Here is a 26,891-nt window from a genome sequence, read left to right as displayed (position 1 = left end):
CCTGAGTCTTCAAACATTGCACAGTGTGTTTCATTGCTCATATTAATTCATAAACAAAGAAATCTATGGTTCTCTTTCTATGCTGTGGTACATAACTGCAGCATAATATTTTTCTCTTATTCTAACATAGTGGTAGGATAGATTAGTGCTGGCATGATCACCTTTCTAGCCCATCTTTTGGAACACCATGCCTATCAGCAGTATAGAGGTAATTTTAATATGCTACATACTGTCTTGATATGGAACACCATGTTCTAATGGAACAGACACACAAGCAGGTAGATCAGAAGTGAGGCAGAAGTTGTCTCTAAGACATACAGTTGAAGGAAAAGATGACTCCTAGGAGAAGATGGATTCCTAGATTCCACCTACAGAGGAAGCAACCATAGATATCCCAGAGAGAAATTTAACAGTAATTTTTCCCACTGCTTTTCCAGGCCCTGCAATAACTCTACATAAATAAGCCAATGGTGTGTGATTATCACATTCTTAACAACCTGAAAAAGACATTAAGCACAGCTGAGGATCTGGCCTTTAATTTTATTTTACCAGCATGCCTTCCTCAGTGGCTACATTTGGACTTGGCAGACATTCACTTCTATTTTTTTAATCATTTCAATGGGTGTTTATTTTAAGTATATTTTCATTTTTATTGATGTAATTTTCACAGTGGCACCAAATTATATTTTTTTTATCTCTTTAAATTTTCACAATTGCGAGAAATTATGGGGTGGTCAGACAATGTTTTAATAGTAATTGACATTGCATATTTTGGCATGTGATGTTGGCAGTTTGTTTGAACTGTTATAAGGAGATCTACTTTGCGATATGAAAAGTTACTTCTATATCAAACACTATTACAAATTAAAATAACTTGTTTTATTTTGCCTATCTGTACATTTTGATTATTATTGAGGGAAATATTTTTTCGTCAGTGTGTGTGTGATGAAATCAACGTTAACTGACATTTATTGAAAAATCTAATCCTTTCAAGCCTACCTACATTGTACTCACTGGTGTGAATGCTGGGACAATCAGCCAAATCATTCATAGTACTTCTGCCTGCTTGTTTGCGGCCCATCCCTTGTGACTGACACCCTAGTGCTCTCACTGAACCTGATGCTGCCGTGTTTTGAATTATTACCCACAGAGTGGGGGGAACAGTTTTAAGATTTCCTATTACAAAAACTAATACAGTCTGTATTTCAATCTCCAAGCTACAGAGCTGGGAGATCTAGATCCTGACATGGACTTTGGCTTCTAGGCCTGAAGTCAGTGTGAGAACATTATGGAGAGGATCTAGCTTCCAAGAGAAGAATAGGTGCCGATTAAAAGCATTATTTATGTTGGCTGTAGAAGTGGCTCCTCACGTATCTTCTAGAGGGAAGGCAGATCATCATCAGCAGGGGCTACAGGCCAGATGTTCTTCTCCCCTTACATATTGCAAAGGCACTGAAACCAGAAAGATGGGAGTGGTGCTAAAGATGTGCACACACTCAAGCCCTAGCAGGCTCTTTGCTTTAACTCAGTGTGGTTGAATACAAGGTATGTTAGCGGAGGCGGGGAGGAGAGGGATTACGCTTGACGACTACTGTTTTGCTATTTTATTGTTACTGGCTAAAAACAGACCACCAATCAATGTGACATATAAAGGTAACAGAGCTAACAGCATCTTGTCTCTGAATGAACTATAGTGCCTAGAGAAAGGAAGCCAAAGAGCTCTAGCTCTGTACATGGAGGCCCAATATCTGTGCCTTGAATCTGGATTTCCCATGGTAATTCAGTCTCTGGGTGACAGAAATAACTAACTTTCATGTTACTTCAGACTCATAAATGTGCTTTTTTTTTTGGCCTCAAGCTGTTTATATTTAACACCAGAACTGATTTGAGGGAAAAAGGAAGTAAATAAATTATTTTAAAAAATCCATTTAAAAATGAATATTTTGACATTTGCAACAAACAGCAAAATATATGCAATTTGCAGTCATGCACCATCCCCTTTACAACAGAAATGTTATGATTTATTGTTTTGGGGGCAATAAATGTGGTGGGGGTGAGGAATTTTGCCCAATTTTTAGTATCAAGTTCTACATTAACACAAAAGTCAACAGAAATATTGCATAAGTTACATATTATATGTAAACCTGAATTAATCTGTCTTCTCACACATTTGTGAAGAATTGATTGATTTAACAAATTAGACTCTTACAAACTACGTGCAAATCAACTTTTAAATGACCAGTTCACATACACAGTGTAAATCAGTGTCCATACCTAATATGGAGATTAGGAAGTAACAATTCAATGAATATCTGAAATACATTCAGTTTTTCATGCAGTGTGGGTTACTGCATTTGATTATCATGGAATCAACACACTTCTGTTGGAATGCAATCAAATCAGAATGTCAGAGAGAGAAATAGGCAAATAGAACCTTGAATCCTGGAATTTTCCCTCCTCCACTTTTCTTCTTCTAATCTTTTCAATCAGCTCCTTTCCGCCTCTACCTCCATATACTCTGACCTCATTTTAATTCATTCTACTCCAACCTGTGACAGTCTGGGATATCTATAAACATGTATATGGCTGGTGTTTCTAGAAACAGTGCCGCTTTAGCACCAATAGTTAAATACATTTTATGTGTTGGAAAAAGTGTAAATTAAACATTACTACTACTTACGGTAGCACCCACAACTTGCTAATAATCTACCAAACATTTAAGAAACAGTGGCCCCTGCTCTGAGTTCACAAGCTAAGGAGCTGACCTGACCTGTACAGGATATTTTATTTTAAGTGATACAGGCCAGATATACTCAGATAATATGGTAATGGAAACTATACCAGAACCTAACACAGACAGATGCACTTACGTTGGGATATCGAGACCTTACATACATTTTTTTCTCCAAATGTCTTTAGAGTCAGACTGAGCATTGTTCGAGAGAGGCGAGCAATTCAGGTATGGGCCACTAGACTTGTGTACAGACAGCCCTGTGCCTTAGAATTCTATTACTCCTGCCAAACTTTTCCTGCTTTGTTGGGAGAATTCTATGAACACTTAAAACACAATTCCACTGCCCTGCTAGGAAAGGAATGTCTCAAAACTCTAGTACTGTGCAGTGAGTGATCCTATTTCCTCCTTATATTTGTATGTGATACATCCATCTCTAATCTGAGCACACACAATGGTATTCATTTATGTGCCCCGTTTTCAGTGTGCAACCAGTCACCTCATTTGGGGAAATGAGCACCATTTTATATTTGCTACACCTAAGATAATGCAGTAGTTACTGGGTTCCATGTCACTCAGCAGTCTTTTGAAACACAGAGTTCTGGTTCAACAGGTGATAAGTTCTTACATTTACTACTTTAACTATGCTGCAATTAACTGGAGTGGAAATGATGTTTATGATAAATCACCTTAATAGGACTTGCTATTTCTTCCAGAAGAACTGGCAATAAAAGAAAGGACACACACAAATAAGGCATAATTACACTATGTGGAGCCCCTTTTCAAAATGCAATTGGATGCGTGAACCAGTGGTTTCCCCTTAGTGAAGGAAGGTTCATGTTATTCAAACCTCTTAGCGAACACAAGCCATTGTTATCTTTTCAGCTGCATCTTTAATTAAGACTCATTTGGGCTATTCTAATCACTTTCATATTACAAGCAGTGTGGTATTAAAATACACTGTTAAAATTATAGCAATTTGTACTGTGGAGTGTCAGAGGGACAAAAAAAAAAGAGATCTAAGAAAATTGTGACCAGACAAGATTTGAACACTTGAGGGCAGATTCTGCCCATAATAATTGGGTTAGCCCTATTGTTTGTATTTGGCCTATATTCTGTGTTGAATAACTTTCTATTACTCTAATCTGGGTAACTGTAAGCTAACAATATTTTGCATTTTGATAGAACCTTCCCTCTGAGCATCTCATAATACTTTACATGCATTCATTAAGTCATAGAAATGGGGAGGTATAGCAATTTTTCCCCCATGCATGTCAGGTATTGGCCACTTCTGGAGGTAGGATGTTCGTGTTGGTGAATGAGTGGATTGATTTGGCATGGCACGTCACACTCAGTCCCTCAACAGAGCTGAATAGCTGTATTCATTACTTTCAGTTTTTATTCTCTTTCTCCCCACTCCCTTTTAATTGTTTTTACTCACAGCATTGTGGTTCTTCCCCAAGAAACAAAAGCTTGAATGCCAAATTGTCAAGGCTACGCAAAAACCATGAGCGCTTTGAGTGTTTTTATTACAGTAGTCATCCTATTCTTTCTGAACCCCAATAATACATGGTATTGACTATTGAATGTGCAGTGTTGGAGGAGACAGCTGGCAAACTTCTCTCTCCTCCCCTCCCCAACAAACTAATTGAATTCCAACATGCAATTTTTATTTATTTTTCTTTTAAATCTCTCCGGGCTTGCTGTTGGCAGCAGGTTGTTTTGGAGCATTAGTATATGAGAGACAAGAGGACCACACAAAGTCTCCTCTCCCTCCAGCCCCTCTGCATGAACAGCTGTGAAGAGTGTGTGGGGTTCAGGAATCAGCTGCTGTGAATGCGAGCACAATTTCTAGTCAAAATCTTATAGCTGATTAGGGGTTCTTAAATCATTTCTGTGCTCTGATGTGTAGAGCTGCTGTCACTACTAATGAAGTACTGTTTAGCATTTTGTGACCTAACATGCTCATCTTGCTTTTTTTTTTTTTTTTTAAAGAGAGAGAGAGAGAGAGAGAGAGAGAGGGGCCTAACAGTTGTTGTGTAAACCCTTCAGTAAGAGTGAACCTATCACATAAAGTGGTCAAAAAACACTTTGAAATCCTATTCCCCATTGAACACCCCCGCCCTCCAAAAATAAAAACCTGGGTCCTAGATTTCCATCAGTCTCTTGCCAAAATACTCACAGCACTGCCAAATTTCATTGTCTGCTTAGAAATCCTGTTATTCCTTATGCTCCAGACAACCCCACTACATCTGGCTTTCCAGTCTTACAGATTCACTTCCAGTCCTGAAACATCACTGCTGATGAGGACTCTGGCACATCACTGGCTATTCCCAAAAGTAATAGTAAAGGAAATGTATGCTGCTCCTAATAGATCTATTATTTCTCCTTTAAGTGAGTGCAAACCCTTTGTATGGAAAAACAAGCAGCCTATATTGATCAGTCTTTTGCTTCTGAATGCAGTTAATTTATTCTTTGTATTGCAGTAGTACCAAGAGGTGCCACCCGAGACTGGACCTACGGTTGCCAACCCTCCAGGGTTGGCCTGGAGTCTCCCGGAATCAGCATTGATCTCCTGGTGAATATTGAAAGCACTCCAGGAGATTTTAATAGGATATTTTAAGAAAATGATATTACATCATGTTGGAGAAAAAAATATCTCCTAGAATAGCTTCAGTCACAGTTGGCAACCCTAACTGGACTCCTATTCTGTTAGAAGCCCATTAGGAGGCAGTCCCTGCCCCAAAGAGCTTAAAGTCTAAATGGACAAGACAGACAAAGAATAGGAGAAAGGATTAATTATTTCCAAGGGTATGTCTACACAGCACAGTTAAACTGGGCTCTTACCTAGGTTTTAATCATAACTCCCCCTCCTCCCTGCCATCTACACAGCAAAACCTCTGAGCGAGGTTTGGAGGTCCCTTAAGCCCAGGGCGAGGTTTTTTTTTAAAGCCCAGGCTCCACTGTAACTTAGGCTGGAACCCACCTGCAATGTAGTGAAGATGCAGGGAAAAATCACTCAGGTGCTAATAGTCCTCCAGTGCCTTTCCCACAATTGACTGAGAAAGAATCCTAAAGTCTCAGCACAAAATCTCTTTGTCTCAGCACAAAGAACCATTGGCTGTGTCTCAGCCATACTCAGGCGAGAAGCAGTGAGGACATACTTATATGCAGATATGGCTTTGCAATGAGGATGCTCCCCCCCCCCCCCCGCATGCCAGTCACCTAGGTGTAACTGTAGATGTAGCCTATATTACAAATGAGAAACAGAGGCACGGGACAACTAAATGACTTGTCCAAGGCCGTAAAAAAGAATTGGTGACAGAGCTGGAATTGAATCCAGATTTTCTGTGTCATCCCTGTCTCTATGTGCCTATGAATTTATTTCACTAGGGGCTGGTGGAGGCTTTCCAGCGCTGCAATTACACCCTGTCCACACTTGCAGGGCACAACCAGCGCTGCAACTCCCTGGCTGCAGCGCTGGCCGTACACCCAGGTCTGCTTGGGGTATAAGGGTTGCAGCGCTGGTTCTGCAGCACTGGTCATCAAGTGTGGACACTCACCAGCGCTGTTATTGGCCTCCAGGGTATAAGGAGTATCCCAGAATGCTTTTAACTAAATTATTCCCTTTGTTTTGTTATGCAGCCTCTCTTTGTTTTGTTGTCAATTCGGAGCTCTGGGCTCCGTGCATGGCACCGGGAGCTGCTTCAAACATAGCTCCTGTTTGCTGTCATTAATCTGTAACTACTGTCAACAATGAAATGAGATAACCCCTGCAGGGGTTGTTTGCTTTGCTTGAGAGAAACGGGGGGAGGGGGCAGAGGGGGGAAAGAGAGTATGTTGGATGCAGGTTGTTTGCAGTTAACAGTAAGGGGGTGGGAAAATTTTCTGATTTTGCACAGTGTCGGTTCCAAAAATCCACTCTCTCTCTCCCCCCCCCCCGGTCCCTGTCACACTGCCCCACACCCCCCTCTTTTGAAAAGCACGTTGCTGCCACTTGAATGCTGGGATAGCTGCCCATAATTCATCACTCCCAACAGCGCTGCAAATGCTACAAATGTGGCCACACACCAGCGCTGGCCCTGCACAGCTGGACGACCAGCGCTGCAACTACCAGCGCTGCAGATTTGTAAGTGTAGCCATACCCTAGAAGACAACAGTAGTGGGAAGAATCCCCAGCACTGTCAGGCAAATAACATGTTCCTAGCTGCACTAATTCCAACCAGCCACAGTTCCCGGCTGTGTGTGGGTAACTCCAGTGATGTTCAGGGAGCAAGCCACCAGATTGCTGGCTTTTTTTTTTTTTTTTTTTAAAACACAGTATGGCTCCTGCTCAGTGCTAGCAGCTTAAGCAGGTTTAGAGAGAGAATTAAGCAAGGAGGCAAGAGATGTTTCACTCTAATTCTTGTTAGGGTCTGAAACAACAGGATTTTTGTTACTTTCTGAGAAATCAATATCCAATGTATTTTGCCAGCATCAAAGGAAGTATGGTGTTTTGAGAGCAAGCTTGCCTATTTCTTTCCTCTCAGGGAGCCTTTCAATGCATCCGTTATAAAGCCCCAGCAGCCAGCCCCATCCTTGAGGCTCTACGTGACAGACAACATAGTTATGATCATGAGACCTTTTTCTTGGACTCCTCTTAGAGAGATCACTGGTTCCATGGCTGATTTGGCCAGGAGCGCTGTGCTTCAAGACTCTGGAACATTTTAAGACATGGATTTCTTCTTCTTCTAGATTTAGCACAAGACCCACATTCCAGATGATTGGAGGACACCAATTCACAGCCAACACAGATGATTTGTGGTAGGAACTGGTATATTGCACAGATGATGGGACAAAAATTATGCTTTGGTTTTTGAAATGATAGCAATGCAAACAGAGCAGGGGGAAAGACCTGGGCTTAATTCAGAATGTCTTTTGATGTCTGCCTTCTCCTCACAGGGGTTGAAAGAAGGAGGTGATAGTAATGACTAGTCCAATATACTGAACAATCTCCGCCTTAACCAATGCATAAGATGACATGATCCCTGCCCCCGATGGCTTCCTGGAACCATACATTCTAGGCAGGGGCGGCTCTACCTTTTTGGCCGCCCCAAGCAGTCATGCGCGGGAGGTGCCCCAGAGCCGCGGGAGCAGCGGACCTCCTGCAGGTATGACTGCAGCTGCGGACGGTTCGCAGGTCCGGCGGCTCAGCTTGAGCTGCCGCAGTCATGCCTGCGGGAGGTGCAGCCGAGCCGCGGGACGAGCGCCCCCTCCGCAGTCATGACTGCGGCAGGTCCGCCGTCCCAGCCTGTCGCCCCCCCCCCCCCCGGCTGCAGGGGACGGGCCGCTCCTCGGCTCGCAGCGGCAGGATGAGCTGGGGCCCCAGCCTTTTGCCGCCCCCTAGATTTTGCCGCCCTAGGCACCCAGCTTGTTTTGCTGGTGCCTAGAGCCGCCCCTGATTCTAGGGTCAATGCAGCCCTTCATTCTTAAGACATAGGTACATCTGTTCTGGGGGCCATTTAGGAAACTGGGGTAAAAAAATCTGTCTGGGGATTGGTCCTGCTTTGAGCAGGGAGTTGGACTAGATGACCTCCTGAAGTCCCTTCCAACCCTGATATTCTATGATTCTATCCACCTAACGTAGACAACAAATTAGACTGTGATATCTTAAAACCATGGAGGGTGGACATTCTTTTGGATGAAACTTTACTAGAACTGCTATTGAATCATAAATGATTACACAGAGCAGAACTTTTGTAAGGAAAAGGGAACAAACATTCTTCACTTGAACCCTTAATTTAACCTTTCATCCACTGCTGTACAGTGAGCTGTCCACATGGCTGATGCCCTTCACTCGAGAGGTGGCTGCTTAATGAATATGGTCAGTAAAGTGATATAGAACTGTAACTCGGTATCAGCCTGCAGAGATTGCAGCTTCTTCTGCCATGGGAAAAAGAAACCCAGGAGCAACAAAAGGCAACCATGTTTCCTGCATATCAGTACAGGATGCTGCTGCTGCTAAACAAGTCTGTTTTATTCCAGCAAAGCTAAGATGGCTGTATCAATGCTGTCTCCGTTATCTGAAAAGGAAACATTGCCTGTATTATAATGGAAAAATAAATCAGTGTTTGCATTTGTTTCATTTTATAGGATTGCATTAAAAAAAAAAACCTCCCTATAGTAATTTTCTGGTCTGGTTCTCACCACCCCTGTTTCTGCCCACAAAAATAAAACAGCAGGCAAAATTTGCTACTTGTATTTAATTAACCCATTTTAATTCACTTCTGCATAATCCTTGCAGATGAAACAGCTGCTTTTTTTCCTCCTTTCCTTCACATATCTTAATCTTTCATTGAAAATGATCAAAATACTACGGCAGCAGATGGGGATGGAATATAAAAGTTCTCACAAAGGAGTTCAGAAAAAAGCAGAAAAGGGTTTCACAATAAGTTTTGGAAAATATCCCTGGACTTTAAAATCCACAGACTGCTCTTTCTCTTGGTTTTTAAAGAAAAAAACACCTGCAATTATTTAGTTATCTAAGCTACTGTAACCAAATATTTATATGCAATAGTTTTCTTTCTTTACATCGCTTCTTTTTTGAAATATTGTCCACTTTTCCTGTACCTGTATTCAATATAAACTGTCTATCACCGCACACAAAGAGAAGAATGACTTTGTTTAGGAATCTAGGACTAAGTGCTCCTTTCCTTGGACACAAGAGCATCTCCCCCCCTCAATCCACCCTCCCCCCCCAAAAAAAGCTTGAAATTCACCACCAAAATTATTAATGCAACTTGTCTGTTCAGCTCAGTTTGGAATGTAAATTATGAAAGCACAATTGAAGGAAGCTAAAGAAACATGCAATAAGTGGGAGCCTATTTAATTACACTGTAAGAATGTTGTTTGGAATGTCCCACTGCATCTTGTAGCCAGTGGTAGTGATGGAAAGACTAATAAATCCAATCCTCACACCTACTGAGCGAAAGCAGGGACATTTGTTGGAGGCCTCAGGCAAAGATCGAAGGGGAGTTGGGTTTCAGAACAGTTCTTGGTAACAGACTGAAAAAACAGAATTTTTAAGATGCAGAATTTGCACTTAATGGTAATGGAACAGGTGATAAAATATGAAAACAAGTCAGAAAATTACATGATGAAGTATAAACAGCATCAAGCTACTGTATGGAATTAACTGTATGGAATTAACCATATGAAATTAACCAGTTGTGCTCTAGCAACATATCAGGGCGTTGTTTCGACACTAATTCAGAGAGCAAAGTGATGCCTGGGTGACTTGAGCAGGTATAAAAACCTAAACTGCCAACAGTACCTTAGAGATCTCACAGCCGAGTACTAGGCTGACACTGCTTAGCCAGAGATTTGTCAGGATCACAAGATAAAGAATCTCAGTGTAAACAGTAAAAAAAAACAGGCAAGTTGTTCTCAGCAGAAGGGCAAACAAACCTTTAAATGATGCATACTGTGGCTTAGTAGTAGGAACAAAAGGCAAATTTCAGATTTTAAGTGTCCTGGGCTTACTGATTTTTATCTTTAAGCAATCTTGATTTTATCATTAATTAATGTTAAGATTAATTGAAAAAAATACACCTCTAGTATATATTAACCAGAATTCTTGTGACAAACTCTCTTGAGTAAATACATCACTGGGGAAACTAAGTGACAGAGTTGCTCTAGCTTCTTGGGTCAAACTTAAGTCAATATGTACAGTAAAAGGGGAAGAAAACAACCCACTAACATGCCAGTTTCTCATGTGCATATCAAATACACTCAAATGGGAATACGTGGAAAGGAAAATAATTCAGGTGCAATGGTGGTGGCACTAAAGGCAAGAAGTGGCTAGCAGTTAGATAACACTTAGCACTGTTAAAAGTCCAGAAGGCCCTGAGTATTGTCTAATGATTGGAGAGTAACTTAGAGTCAGGGATGGGTGTGGATGTTTTTTAGCTCCGTCTCTCTTCCACCATTATGATTTCAGGCAAGATATTTCGGAACAAGTTTTCAAAAAAGTGCTTTCATTCTGGGTACCCAATCTAAAACACCTCCATCCTGATATTTACAGGTTCTGAGCACCCACATATCCTACATTTCTCAAGTTGGGCACCTCAAATTAGTAGACACACTTGGAAATTTTTGGTCTCATCTTTCCATCATAATTTGCCCATCTGCTGAATGCATGTAAACTCGTCTGCCTTACTAAGAAGCTTTAACTAATTAATGTTTGCATGGTTCATCTCAGGTTCTCAAAGCACCGTGAGACTAGTGCAGTTCCTAAGGGCTGCCAAGCCCCTTCAAGTCACAGATATCCCCACAAGAACTACCCTGATGAGACTCAGCTGAGGGACAAGGACCCAAAAGGAACCACGCAAGAAAAACAATGCAGTAGTAAGATTATTTGACTTAGAATAAATCAGGTCTGTGTCAGGAACTCAGTTTACAGTATTGAGTTTCTAGGTGATGTTTATTCCGTTTCACAATTTTGCATTTGAGGTAAAAGAAATTTGGGCTCTATTGTCACTAATTACAGGACAATCCTTCATTTTTAGAATCTAGTAACTGAAGTGAGCACACTTAGGTCACAAATGTAGCATATTGTCACAATGCTAGTACAAGGATGTGAGAGGAGGCAGGTGTGAAGCGGGTAGGGTGCTAGCCCTACTTCTCAATTAAGTAAAATTTTACTTTGTTCTCAAACACCAGGAGACAGTAGAGTTACAACATTTTCAGACAGAACTTAGCAGAACCTAGAAAATAACTTGTGCCAAACTTAGCATTGCACATCAGCAAAATCCATTGGGCTCTGAAAAACAACTGACTGGTAGAGCACTTTGATTCTTTATAACCCATGTTGTGTGAAAAGTTAAAACCACTGGGAAACAGAAAATCCTTTTATGGGAACAGCTATCAAAAATCTGTTAAAACCATCTGTTTCTCTGGCTGTTTTCCTTCATAACAAAAAGGGGGGAAAAACTAATCTGAGGTAAGAGACTCTTGGTCAAATTCTACTTTCACACTGATGTAGATCTGGAGTAACTCCACTGGTTACAATATAGTTACTCCTGACATAAGTGATAGCAGAATTCAGACCTCCCACCCATGACTAATGGCCACCTCGTTTATGAAAAGGTCCAAAAGAGTAGCTAGGTACATTTTATATGGCAGAGATAATGGCAGCACAAAAAACAGCTGCCTGAACTTACCAAAAGCTTAATAACAACTTTCCTTTTACTTCTGTTTCTAACTCTTTGAAGTGCCTTTGCCCTGCATTATTTCTGTTTTGTGGATAAATAAAGGAGTTCATTCTCCCAGGCTTTCAATCCAGCACCATTGCAATCACTTTAAACACCCTCTTCACCACCCTGCCAAATGCAACGCACAAGGACCACACTTCTAATGGTCAAAGGGCAGTTAAGTTTCCATGGTCCACTCAGTTCTTGCTGGGGCAATGTGACAGTCTGTCATCACAGACAGCCAACAAGAGAACAGACTCTGATAGTGACTTCAGAACAGAGTTATCTATAAGTTAGGAACTAGACTATCTATGCACTAAGAACTTGACTGAGAACCCATTTATTCATTTACCATAGGTCAACTGAATGTCCATAGGATGGTGATAATTATTCACCAGCAATGGGAAGAGTCAGACTGATAACCTAGAAGTGCAAGATTCCTTACTAGAGACCCAGTTCCCCTGAGTTATCCAGTCCTTCAACAGAGTTCTCATATCTGAATGTGTTTTCAGAGTGGCAGCAAACAAAGTGCCTGACTGTGCTATTGCTTACCCTGGTAATTCCTGTGAAGTCAATAGTTATACCAGGGTAAAAGAGGGTGGAATGAGGCCCACATAATCCAATAATTGGTATGATGTCTATCAGAAAAAGTATTTTCTGGGATTATGCTTTTCTGTGGGGTGGTATTGCCATGTGATTTTTATTGGTTTCTCACCTGGACTCCCCTTGACTGATGGTAAGGTAGATTTCCCATGAGCTCTCTTCAGGGATAGCTCCATGTGGTATCAGCAAACTGACTCCTACAACAGAACAAGTTTAGAGGTTATTGTTGGACCTCCCAAATCCAAAGCTTCTGGAAATACTTAGGACGTAAAGGAAAACCTTCTGAATTATAACCCCTTGAAATGTATAATACCCTAGCAAAAAGCCTGTTTGAAAATGGAAGTACAGTGTGGGCCATTATCAAATTAAGGAAATAAACAAACCATTTTAATAAGATGTGTCAGTATGTACTACAGTATTTCCCAAAGGCCCTTATCAGTATCAGATCCTCACTGGGCTGGGCTTTATACAAAAGTGGGGCAGGCATCCTGCCATCATATGAGTTTTTGAGAACCTCTGACCTACATCATTCACTGGTGCAAAAATACCTCAAAGTCTGCTCTTTCAAACTGTGGTCCATGGACCACCAGTGGTCCACGAGCTCCATTCAGGTGGTCCAGGGGTTGTTCCCTCTAAGGTGCGTGCTTGGGCAGCTGCACAAGAGAGAATGAAGGGCCACCTACCTAATTAGTGGAGCCGGGTAGGAGTGGCTCCACTAATTAGGTGCCTGGACTCTGGAGAAGATGCCCATGTAAGATGAGGTGGTGGCCTCGAGGGGAATAGGGATAGGTGGGAGAGGGCAGTGCGGTGAGAAGTGGGGGGTGGATTTGGGACGTGCAGGGCTGTGGTGGCCAGAGAAAGAGGCTCAGGGGCTGCTGCACCAGGGGAGAGAGGGCACATCCCTCGCATTAGAAAGGTATGATTACTGATATTAAAATATTAGTTGTGCGCTTTTATTTGTAGAACAAAAAATGTTTATTATTAAGGTGTTTTTTTTAAATATAGCACTTTTGCCCAAAGAGCTTTACAATAGTTAGTTAACGGTACAAACAACATTTGGATAGATCATTAAGTGGTCCGCCAAGACCCTCAGCAATTTTCAAGTGGTCCATGGGAAAAAAAAAAAGTTTGAGAACCACTGATGTAGGATGTGTAACCTTGATGACTGAACTCTTCTCTTCATCCCTAGGTATAGAAAGACTTCTCACCCACTCTGCCATCGATGCCACCTGCACAGGAGGGACTCCTTTACGGAAACGAGAGGACTGCAGTCTGATGGGCTCATTCAGTCCTTAGCCCCTTTGCTGAGACTGCCAGCAAAGGTTCTGTTTAGTTCCAGTTGTGAGGGTGGTCTCAAACCCATTTCCGAGTGGGGACATAATAAAACCACTAACTTATTTAACGCAGCCATCAGATTCAAACAACTTTCAGTCACTTCTGAACTAGGTCTGAATGCAACTCCAGCCACACAAAGGTGAAAGACTCTGTATCCCATTAAAAGTTCTCAGAGTCATCTAGTCCCCTAGGGAATGTACTTCTGGCATTGACTTTATTCTTATTCTGTATGGTCAGATGATATAGCTATTTAGCTTAAAAAGAAAGAATCCAAATTTAAAATCCTCAGTAGCTTTTTCCTAGGTGTATACAGTCTACCGCAAAGCCAAGGACGTTCAGCCCAACCCAGCCCCACAGTTCATGTGGAGTTCCTGAGCTTTCTTTTCTCTGTAGCAATTGCTTTGAAGTAAATCTTTTACATCAGCTAACAGATAAGAGCCCACAGAGCACAGTTCTTCTCTTTAATGCATCTTCTTGTTTATGATAAGAAATGAACTGGCTACGCATGACAAAAAAGTCCTTTGCAAAAATAAAACCTCAGGGTTTCTTCCTCCCTCTCAAATAATGAAGCTCTCACCCTCTCTTTCATCAGAAGAACCAATGCTAGAGTAGAAAAGCATACAACTTGGTGATTATAATTTCAATGGAGAGATGGCATCCTTCTAATAACATTACCGATGCAGCATGAGCTGTGCTCCTGTAAGCCTGAGAGCTGCTGTACAGTCATGCAGCCCAAGACTCATTATAAAATAAGTTATTTGTGCTTCCAATTTATGAACATTATTCAGTAACATGCTGGTTATCATTAGTCTCTTTCACTTGTGCTAAGAATGAGGCACATTAAAAAACCCTGCTTGGAGCCTCCTGACAATAGATTCATTATTAACTAGGTTTTAATATCAATACTAGAGAGGCATGGCCATCATTACACTGGTTAGACACCGTATTTATGATAATTCCCTAGGTACTGCTCTCCCTGTATTGTTATAGGCACACGCTTTGATAGTTAGGGCTAACTTCAGGGCAACCATTTTCCTCCATTAGAATAGGATAGAGAGAAGTTAGCTCTTTTGAGATGCTGAGAAAATCCACAAATGTTTAAGGGGGTGGATTTTCAAAGGAACAAAAGTACAGTTAAGGCAGCTAATTCCCAGTGAAAGTAGATAGTGGTTAGGTGCCTTCTGGGCTTTGAAATTTCCCAGTTATGAAGCATTTAAAAATGCCTGCCTCTTTTCAGGGTGAACCCCTTTGGACAACAGTGAGTTCTGGTGAAAAACAAACAAGAACACACAAACACACACACACACACACCCTTCCTACAGGATAGGAAGAAATTGAAAGGGCAGGACCGCATTGTTGGATGTGCACAATAGTAGTTTGACATTCACAAACTTGAAGTCAAGCGTCACTCAGACAGAGCTGGAAATTGAGTCTGAGCTTACTCACAGAGCTCAGAGGTGGCCTGAAATTATCACAGCTTCACCTCAGTCAAAGATCCACTACTATCTTTCAAGCCAGAAGAAAAAGCACAGGAATCAGAACACAGTGATTGAATGCAGCTGAATATCTGTGCCATCAAAAAGGGAGCTCCAAGTTATGAAGTAAAAAAAGGTAGATTGTCTAATATCTTGACGCTCTAGCACCTAGAAAAAGTTGCTATTTTTGACATGACTCCAGCAATTGGCATTGATTTGGGGGGGGGGGGGGGAAGAGGGGAACACCTGCTACCTGACAGCCTTTTATTTGATCTGACAACAGAACAACCTGTTCTGAGTTCTCTATTTAGTATTTTTTTGCACAACAAATGCATGCACGACTTTCTTAACCTTTAAAATTAGCTTTGTTAGATCTCAAAAAGCTGTTGGAGTAAACCAATTATTTAAAAATTACATTATCTGTGCATTCTTCTTTGCCCCCATGTTATCCATCTAAATATCTATTAATATTATGAATCTTGTCATCTGTAAAGCTCCTTATAGTTTGCAAAGCTCAATTATTGTTTAAGGTTTCCGTAAGGATCTTTACTCAATGCTACATTGGCAAACGTTTGTCTTTAAATTGAATCTGCTGGTGCTTTTGATCAGGAGAAACTCATAATGGAGAGATCACTTACAAAAACGAACTGGATTTATAAAGATTTTCATTTCTTTTAGTTCATATGCACAACAGCCATTGCAGCGTAGGGTTTGATGCTCCTCTTACAATGGTGTACATTGGAACTTACTCCATTGTGGCCATAATGGAGTTACACTGTTGTAAAGCCAACATAAATGAGGGAGGAAAGAATAGATTCCAGATTCTTTCAATATGTCACCCTTGCATACCTTCAGATAAATCCTGAAATGTCGAGATGTTACTGTGATTTGCAGTTGTCTGCAAGATTTTATTTCAGACTAGTAGCAGAAGGGGAAAAAGTAAATTGCATGGACCAAATACACCTGGAATTTATTTGCTTTGTGGGATGAGCATTATTTAAAGTAATTTGATGCATAAGAATTCCTTTGCCCATCATCACTTTTGATAGCTACACTGCCTTGATAGATTTGTAATGTTCATTCCTGAACATTACAAATCGTCCACGGAGAAACAATTGCCTTGAATACATCATGCATTTCTGTGTGCTAAATATTATCACTTTTAATTACGTATTACTATCAATCTATTCTAAATACAAACTATGTTTTTGATGCTTTTTTTTTTAAAGCGGCAATGAAATATGAAGAGGAAGGCTGGAAATGGCATTTCATTCAAACAAACAGCAAGAGACAGGCCTGGATGCACAGAACAAAAGTTGTCAAGCGAAATCAAACTCTAGTAGAAAGTGTATCTCAACTCTAGGATCACTAGAATTCAAAAGGTGCCCAATTAGCTGGAAATAGTGGCATCAGGCCAGTTCTGACACACATTCCATTTCACAACTCCAAAAGGTGCAGTCAGCACCACATAAATGCACTGGCACAGTGTAATATGCTGCAGCGATGCAATCTTAATATCCTTTATTTGATTCTAATTTGGTTTCACACAGTGGCTGCAAGTTTTAAAAACTCCATTTCCTTTTAGCAATTAGCAAGCAGAGCTATGACGAGAATCTCACGCTAAGTTACAAAGCTCAAAAGGCACAAAGCAAACATCATCCATTAGTGATGCAAATTTAGCTCCTCCAATTCAAGCAAAGTTCTGATGCTCAACCCAGTACTGAGCTGGCAATTATCTCACAAGTGATGCAGTATGGAGATGTCCTTTCAGAACAGAACTAAGTTAGAAGGAAAAAAACAACAACCCTGGAAAATCCCAAACCAACAAACTAATTAGACCAACAGCTGTAGCCACAAACAGTAGTTTTCATTCAGAACAGTGACTCGCCTCAATGGTCTCTCATCATTATGATATCCCACAGATTTTTCTGTAGCATTGTCCTGATATCCAGCAATGTTCATTGGGTCAGTCATTGATATAATTAGACTGTGAGGGACAAATTGGAAAGGGGAGTCTAAGACCCTGATTCACCAATGAACTCCTGAGAGGAGCTCTATGGTGGGATTGAGAACCCGGTAAGAAAAAGGGAGTCTTCTACACTGGCATAAGTTTCATGCTGAGGAGTCAGGAGAAGGTGTTCGATTATAACAGCTCAGACACAATGCCGATTTATCAACATGTAATAAACCCTCATCTCTGAATTTGGCCCTGGTTGTAATCTTACTAAATGATCTGATAGTAACAACTGTCTTCTGGGTGAACAAGATTCCTGTCATTTTCATATTTCCCAATAAGTGAGCTCCTCTCTTCTTTATATCACAAAATGATATCAAACATAAGGGTTTAGGTCACAGCTTTCTTGTGTGCTTTCAGAAGAAAATGATTGACCCACCTGTGTTTGGCATCACTAATCGGCCACCCAGGTGGCCAAAAATGCCAGTCGTTCTCAGCTCACTTCTTGTTGAAAGAGATGACAGATTCTGAATGTATGTAGTTTTGTTCCTGGCATGTATTGTCGTGAAGCCTCTGTTGTTCCCATGGGGAAATGTTCCAGAATGTGCCTTTCCGTGATACTCGGCCCGCTCCGTCACCCCCAGGGAAACCATGAATGAACTCTGAACTTTGACCTTGATGTCTGACAAGGGATTAAAGAGCGAAGATTCTGTCATGAGCTCCTTGTCCATAGGGTCCTGCAGGCAGATGGGTCCGCTGTACGTTCTGCTCACTGTCAAGTCAGGCTGCATGGATGAGTTCAGAAGCAGGGAGTTACCTGATGAAAGGAAATTGATTGAGTACTCAGGTACCATTTTACAAGCAAGGGAAACTGTTATGTGCATAGTGGTTCCTAGAAAAATGTCTACATACCAGAATTTAATCTGAGCAATGGAAAAACAGGGGAAGAATGTGGAGTTCCACACCCACACAGGGAAAAGTCTGTTTACCCACCTTTCCATTTTATGTTGTATCTTACAATTTCAGAGTGTGGCCCAGTGATTAAAGTAGAGGGCTGGGTGTTAGGAGTCCTATATTCTATTCTTGATTTTGCTACTAATTCACTGTATGACCTTGGGCAAGTCACTTTAACTGGAATTTTCAAAAGCACCTTAGTAACTTACAGTTGGGCTTGTGCTCATATGTCAGTGAGGTGCTTTCGAAAATCCCCCTTTTTACTTTTCCATGCCATGGTTTCCCTATCTATAAAAATGGATAGCATTTTCCTACAGAAAGAGGAGACTTGTGAGGCTTAATTAATGTTCGTAGAGTGCTCGGAGATCCTCAGATAAAAGTCGCTGTACTAGAAATGCACAATATACTTTTTGCAAAGTAATTCTTTTGTTATTCACTTTAGCTCAAATTATAGGGTCCTTTAGGGTACTAATTCAGTGGCCAGTCTGGAAATCAATGGTGTCAGTTCTATATTAACTACAAAATTTTGGGCGCCTGACTCTTACGTGGTGTAACTCCTTTGGCTTTAACGGAGCAAAGCTGAGGATCTGGCCCTTGATTTCCATGGGCAACTAATGATCCTTTGTTGCAACATATCCACCTCACATATTGACAATAAAAAAACTGCACTTAGAAGATAATGTGTCTCCCTCTTCTGTTTGCAGTTAAACTTTTAAAAGCAATCCAGGCAATATAACAAATAATAAAATCAGAACAGATGCTGGAAAATTATTCTGTTGGGCTTCACCAATGTTAAAGCAGAATATTTTCTGATCTAGTTCCTGATCTTGCAATGAGCTCCATATAGGTAGATATAGGTAAAAAAAATCCCAAGCCCACATGGAACCTTAGTCAAGTGGATATATGCAGGTGCCTAGGATCTGCTGGTACAAAGTGCATTGAAGGATTTGTGCTTCTTGCCAGATCAAGTTAAAACTTTAAAACAAGCCAGCCTCAGAGGCTAAGAGATGTCTATAAAATGTACCGTTCTCAGAACACTTAGACTCTGAGATGCAAGGTTTTATCCTTGTTTTGATAATTCCTAGAGAAATGTGCATGAATTCATCACACTGGCATCCTTCAGACCTCTTCACTATCACCCATCCAGCTTTCCTCTCATTTTCCAATGCTCTCAGAAATCAGAATCACATGTGGCAATGTCCCAAAGGAGATGAAACAATGCAATAGATCTAAAGGATACTTGAACACTATGTTTTCTATGCTCCAGGCTGTGTCAAGACACATGTAACCAAGGAATCAAGTGTAAACCAAATAAAAACATGTCTGAACACCAACTCTTTTAGTGAGCCTATAGGAAGGTATGGATTCAGGCTTGAAGGAAACTATGTTGACTAGAAATGTGGGACCACAATTATGCAGAAAAGGTTCGCTCCAAATCTAATTCTGGGTGCAAACTGACTCAGAGAACACCAGGTGAAAGAGGAGGAGAATCAATAAATTTAAGGCCTAAATTTTCAAGCAGGACTTGTGATTTTTAGGTTCTCAACTTGAGACATTTAAAAAGCATCTGATTTTTCACAAAGTGCTGAGCCTACCCACCCTTTGAAAATTAGGCCCTTTTAATAGGTCTCAAGTTGGACTGCTAACATCACTTATTCTCAAAAAGTGTAGAATCTGGATCCCTCAAAAGCTCCATTATCACACTCTTGCAGATCCTTTCATTTCAGCTCGGGTCAAAAGATCCATGTCTAATCTGCTACAAAAACTTGAATTGCAGACAAAATGTCCTCTGCAGTTCTAGCATCCACTAAATATTTTCCTTAGCACCACTGATAAATAAGGCAATAGACACTTTAGCTGCTTACTCATTGTGGGTAATGACTGCTCTAATGCATATTTCTAACCAGATGTTGCTGCCTTTGGTATGATTTCTCTTTAGATGAAAATAGGCACAATTTTTAAGCCTTTCTTTGCAGCTTTCAGCATCACAGGTGGGGGGGTGGGAGTCATTCCAAAGACCTGCCTTTTTTGGTTTTTCTTTTTTAAATGATGTTGCTGTCAATATAACACAGCAGCAGAGATTCTTACTATATTTTCTCCAACTCAGATGGTATTAAAGAAACTGAGTGTATTGGATGTTTGCGTACAGCTGATTAGCTTAGAATGTAAAAAGAATTCCCAGCTACACCAACTCTTTCCTACCCAGAAGGCAGCAATTAAGCAAGTTGCACCATTCCTCAATTAAACATGATAGACAGATTAGATAAAAACTTCTAGGCTTCTCTAAGCATAATGTACTTAAAACCCTCCTACTGCTAACCTACTGCTAATGTCAGAAGAACTAGTCTCTTCATCTAAATGGATTAGGGATTACTACAAAAGAGATTATTCTAAACTAGGAAGGTTAAGATTTGGGGATATCACATGAAGCTGTCAACTGAAGAAATCAAATCATGAATAATATTGGATGGATTCTCCTCTGCCCTATTTGGGTCAAAATTATTCTCTGGGCCAATCTGCAACTACCTCAACGTAAAACAGAGTTGCCCAAGAGCTGCTCTAGTTTATGACATTTGGCCATTGTTCCCAAAGACTGTTCAACAGCTAAAAATTGCAGATTAGAGCTGCTCTTTCCCCTCACCTCACATACCTCTGACATGTTCCTTACATCTTGGTATGAGAGCTGAGTAAACTGGCTTTACTCTAGTTAAAGGTCACCTTTCCATACAGACTGATGCCAGGTTATGGCTTCTTTGAGCTACCTGTATCATTCCACAGAGCCAGACTGAGGAGACAGAATCTGGCTCTATATATTTAGGGTTTCCAGTTTTAAAATTTATGCCAATAAACTCCCACCAAAACAATTTGCAAGTGATACACTGGGGTGGGTGGGGGGGACAACAAGCCAGATGTTTTCTGTTTTTTCCGATGTTTGAGAGAGGGTTCTACAGTCCCTAGAGGTCTCATCTGTCTAGATTTTTATATCATGCTCATCACCATGTTATCTGAGTATCTGAATCTCATTCCTAGCTGTGTGGCATTCTGAAGAAACTAAAGCTGTAATTGGCCTAAGAACAAAAAACACAAATCAGAAAATCACATATGTATCTAAGTTCTAAGAGCCAGATCCCAAAGCCAAAGTTAATGCAAAGACTCCCACTAAGATCAATGGAATTTGGATCCAAACCTTAAAACCTGGATCCACCAAAGCATTTAAGCTTGTGGCTAAAATATTTTAAATAGTGACTTATGGGTATGGCTGAGGGGTGGGGGTTAGAATACAAGTGAAATCTCAGACTGTTTGGGGGCTTTTTGTTTGTTTGCAAGTATTCATTTTAAAAATTCCAAAAACATCCAAAGTAGCTTCAACTGAACTAATGCATCCTCAAATATAAGAAACTGTCTGTGTGGACATTTCTATGGTGCCTCTGACTGAGGAGTCTGTGCAACATTAAAACCAAACCAAAATCTCCCACACAAAACCCAAAACAAGATTTTTATAACAAATTAGCTTCTTATTTAATTTGGAAGCTCAATCTCAGATAATGTGGAAAAGATAAAATTGCAAATTATATACCACTCTTCACAGGAAATTTATACTTCCAAATAAATGACTAAAATTCCTCTGCATCCCAAGTTGTTTTTATTTATGCTCTGTGGAGTATGTCTCTCTTGGAAAGCAGAATGTGTGTGTGTGTGCGTGCACGCATGCTCACGCACACACGTGCACCAATTGCAACATTTCACTTTCCTAAAGAGAGAGAGAGAGAGAAAAAAAAAGGGCCACTTTCACACCCACCCACCCACAATAAGGCCAGCATCTAGTTTAGAATAGTGGTACCAAATCAAGAAACACAAGATTTTATAATGATCACCACTTTAGTTCAAAATCTCATTTTTTTGTCCAAGGAAATATTCCAGGAAACCGACTGCTTTTTAGCATGGAGCTTTATTTATGTCTTGGTGGCTCTATCCTGGCTTCCCTGTCTACCTTCCAGCAGATGTGGATCACGAAACAGGAATATGATGAAGCTGGCCCATCCATTGTCCACCGTAAATGCTTCTAAGCATGTTTACATGATCACTATGCTAACCACTCTCAGGATGACACTGTTGTAAGTTGTAGGTTGTTGAATACCTGCAACAGCCATGTAACTTTCTATTTTGTAACAATTTCTGTTACTGTTGCTGCAAACTCCACGTGACACAGAGTGTATGTAAAGTGTACATAAATTAAAAAAAAAAAAAAAAAAAAAAAATCTATCAGTAACTTTCTAAAGTCCTTTAACAAAAAAAAAAGAGCAAATAAATATATTTTCACAACTGTGCATCTTCGACTATTCCATATATATCTTAGGATATAGAAATTTGCATGCAAACAATGTAACATAAAATGCTTGAAAATGAGTTGTTTAAATTAGGACTATAACAAATGAAAATTTAACCACTTTCAGTTGGGAACCAAAAATAGAAGAAATAGGAACTGAGTAGGAATTTACTAAATGCTAATGATTTCTGCATTTTTTAGTTGTCAATGCAGTAGGAGAAGCTAATAATATACTCAACTTCTAACACACATACAGAGGGATAAACTGAGGCAAGCAGAGATTAGTCACTTGTCTGAGTTCACACAGAAATTGGCGGCAGAGACAGGAAAAGACCCCAGAATTCCAACCGCCAGGCCCAACCCTTGCCACTAGACCACACACCTTGCTCTGCACAAGCCAGTTCCACCCTCCTGTGGACAGGGCCGCCCAGAGGGGGGGGGGCAAGTGGGGCAATTTGCCCCAAGCCCCGGGCTCTGCAGGGGCCCCCAAGAGAACGGCTGAAGCTCCTGCCCCAGCCCGACCCAACCCCATCTCCGCCCCTCTCCTGGAGCCTCAGCGCACCCAGGGCTGTCCCTGAACAGCTGCAGCCTGACTCCGGTGGGGCCTGAGCTCCGCCCCGCTCAGAACCGTGTGGTGAGGGGGCAGGGCTGCGAGCTCCGGGCTGAGTGGAGGAAGCTCACAGCCCCGTCTCCTTTACCCTGGGGCTCTGAGCGGGGAGTAGCTCGCAGCCCCGCCCCCTTACTACGCGGCTCTGAGCGGGGCAGAGCTCAGGCCCCGCCAGAGCCACGCTGCACAGCTGTTCAGGGATGGCCATGGATGCGACGCGCTGAGGCTCCGGGTGAGGGGGGAGCCGGGCGTAAGAGGCTGGGGCCGGGGGGGGGTGTTACTAGGGGACAGGGAGTCTCGGAGACACTCAGGGCACAGGGAGGGGGCAGAGGTTGGGGGGGCGGTCAGGGGACAGGGAATGGGGGGTTTGGATTGTGGGTGTTCTGGGGGTCTGTCAGGACTCAGCAGAGGGGGTGGATAGGGGTCGGGGCAGTCAGGGGACAGGGAGCAGGGGTGGGGTCCCGGGGTGGTGGTGGTGGTGTCGTCGTCTCTGGGAGATGATGAGGGGACAAGGAGCAGGATGGGTCGGGGATTCTGAAGGGGGGCAGTCGGGGGGCAGGAAGTGGGTGGGGGTTGGATAGGGGGCACAGCCTTCCCTACGCTGAAGCTCATTCAGCAGTTTGAGGCTTGCAGAAGAGCCAAGCTGTTAGCTTTTCCATTCGGGCTACCATCCCTTTCACTTCTCAAATGCCATGTTATAGTCTATATTTAATTTCAGTGCCATAGGGAGATTCATGTCAGGGGAGGGTAGCTTCATTTAAAATTAGCCACTGGGGGAGGGATTACATGAGATGAGCAATATCCTTCCCAACCCTACAAAGGGAACTGCCCCCCCTACATTCCCTGAGGCTTCAGAGGGGTTAATTCAGTGGTTCTCAAACTTTTGTCCTGCTGACCCCTTTCACATAGCAAACATCTGAGTGCAACCCCCCACCCTTATAAACTGAAAACACTTTTTTATATATTTAACACTATTATAAATGCTGGAGGCAAAGCGGGGTTTGAGGTGGAGGCTAACAGCTCGCGACCTGCAGTAATAACCTCGTGACCCCCTGAGGGGTCCTGACCCCCAGTTTGAGAACCCCTGGGTTAATTTAATTTTAGCACCCTGTGTCCATTCACATGCATGTGCTATTTTGAGCATTTCAGTTTTCACAACATAGGCTCATCCCAGATTCTGGACCAAGCTCAAATGCTCAGTTTGTGGACTGTGTACATAAGCTATACTAAAGACAAACCCAGAGTAACTGTCTCCAGTTTGTTAAGGACCCCATGGAGCCAGTCTCTAGGAAACAGATAAATGCATGGAGGTTAAGTCCATTAATGGCTATTAGCCAGGATGGGTAAGGAACGGTGTCCCTAGCCTCTGTTTGTCAGAGAGTGGAGATGGATGGCAGGAGAGAGATCACTTGACCATTACTCGTTAGGTTCACTCCCTCTGGGGCACTTGGCATTGGCCATTGTCGGTAGACAGGATACTGGGCTGGATGGACCTTTGGTTTGACCCAGTATGGCTGTACTTATGTTCTAACCTAAATGAACCCAAAGTTATGGAGACAGATATGAGTCAAGGAAGCCAGCAGAGTATCAGAAACCTGGAAATATCTCTGACTGGATGGGCTCAGGCGATTAGTCAAGCTGAGGTGGTTCAAAAGTCTTGGATTTTTTTAAGCAGAATTTTTTTATTGTTTCTTTAAACAATCAAACACAGCAAGCAGCAGATATTTGGCCACACACTTCTGAAACCCCAAACCATATTCAGGTTTTGGCAGACTAATTTCAGCTTTTCAATTAAAAAAAAAACACAACAAATTCTGAAGGAAAGCAGACATTGTCCGTGATTTTTTTCTGCTTTTTAAAAACCCCTAGTTTTCAAACCAAAAAAAGTTTTTATGGAAAATATTTGTCCAATCCTTTTAATGAGCTTTAGTGCTTTTTAGCACTAGCTGATGCTGAGAACCAGTGATACCTTGTAAAGAAGTTCTCTCAAAACTAGGTTTGTGCTGAGATGCAGAAGGTTTATTTTTCTCAGGGCCGCCCATAGGGGGGAGCAAGTGGGGCAGTTTGCCCTGGGCCCCTGAAATTGCAATTTTTTTTTTATGGAAGGGGCCCCTGAAATTGCTTTGCCCCAGGCCCCCTGAATCCTCTGGGCAGCCCTGCCTGTGGAGGTCTCATGCTGCCAGAGGCTGCATGCTCTCTCTCAACAGAAGCTGCAAGGGAAGATGATGAAATCACAACACTAACCTTGCCGGACTGTTTTAAAATTAAATGTCTGGAAGCCTCCTGTCAGCGCAGATGAATCAATCACATCCACGCCGTACTCGCTCTGGCTCCGTCTATAGAGTGTAATGCCGACTACCAGCACAGCTACAGCAATGACTGCAGCACCCAGGCCTGAGTACAAGGCAATGTCACTGGCGTTCTCGATATCTGAAAGGAGAAAATGTAGGCACCAGATTAGCGACACACACTCATACTGCCTCTCCCTCTCCCCCAAAACTGCCCACCACAGCAGTGTATTCCACAGGTCTGGGGAGCAGGGTGGGTACAGTGAGATTCCAGCCTAGTGAGATTAAGGGCTGAGTTACATTGTCTTAGTTAGGGTTAGAAGAGACCTCAGGAGGTCATCAAGTCCAACCCCCTACTCAAAGCAGGACCAGTCCAACACCAACTCTTGTCTCTCACTGGTCTCCAGGGACATGTAGGGTTTGGGGTTGAGCTCTGCTGCTCATCCAGGAGAAAGCAAACTTGATGGAATGATTGGTGAAGTAAAGATTTCATATTTCACCCTCTACTGTGGGTTTTACTTTACCACCTCTCAAACACACAAGAAAGCTAAGGAGTCAGCCTACAGGGTTTGATAGTGTCCTACTGAGCTGATGGAATCTGAGCCATCAACAGGAATTCGTGCAAGTGCTCTTCGGTTTCATATCTGTTTTTAATGGCAAACGGTCATAAGCTGCCCAATACATAAGCACTAAGTTTTTTACATTTTAAAACTTTGGTAGCAAACGAGGGAAGCCCAGATGAGACCTGCAATAACAGAGCTGTCTAGGTCCAACTATGCATGATCGGGTGGGAGTTGGGACCAAGAACCGTGAAATTAAATTACTAGGCAAGATACTTTGTGGGCCCTTAGATAATTCCCCTTATGCTGAACTTTGCTTTAGAGAAAGAAATGGTCATGTATTCACTCTGTAAAGCTTTTACTGTCTCACAAATATGGTTGTTGCATTATCAAATGCATATTGGAAGAAAGTGTATTATTTTAAACAAACAAATCATAGTGAAAATAAGGCCTTGTCTACACTACAAGACTATTTCGAATCAACTTAGTTCGAATTTGTGGATTCGACCTTATGAAGTCGAATTTGTGTATCCATACTAAATACACTAATTCGAATTTCTGAGTCCACATTCACGGGGCCAGCGTCGACTTTGGAAGCGGTGCACTGTGGGAAGCTATCCCACAGTTCCCGCTGCCCATTGGAATGCTGGGTAGAGCCCCCAATGCCTGCTGGGGGGAGAAATGTGTCGAGGGTGGTTTTGGGTAAGTGTCATCATTGAACCGTCAATCACAACCTCCCTCCCTCCCTCCTTGAAAGCGCCTGCGGGCAATCTGTTCGTGCACTTTTCTGGTTAGTGACAGCGCGGACGCCACAGCACTGCAAGCAT

General features: G+C 42.0%; 1 protein-coding gene across 8 annotated transcripts in view; it reads right to left on the bottom strand.

Annotated features, from left to right (window-relative positions):
- Positions 1-26,891, bottom strand: part of UNC5D (unc-5 netrin receptor D) — a 428,876-nt gene that overhangs the window by 28,598 nt on the left and 373,387 nt on the right. For all 8 annotated transcript variants that reach the window (XM_039525941.1, XM_039525940.1, XM_039525939.1 and 5 more), the window contains 3 exons: positions 25,461-25,646; positions 17,768-18,145; positions 12,677-12,761 (listed from right to left, as the gene is read on the bottom strand). In XM_039525941.1, the coding sequence (XP_039381875.1) occupies positions 12,677-12,761; positions 17,768-18,145; positions 25,461-25,646 (649 nt within the window). The remainder of the gene's footprint in view (positions 1-12,676; positions 12,762-17,767; positions 18,146-25,460; positions 25,647-26,891) is intronic.

Source organism: Mauremys reevesii, linkage group 2 (assembly GCF_016161935.1).
Source record: "Mauremys reevesii isolate NIE-2019 linkage group 2, ASM1616193v1, whole genome shotgun sequence".
NCBI classification, from domain to species: Eukaryota; Metazoa; Chordata; order Testudines; family Geoemydidae; genus Mauremys; species Mauremys reevesii.
This window is presented reverse-complemented; position numbering and strand designations above follow the sequence as displayed.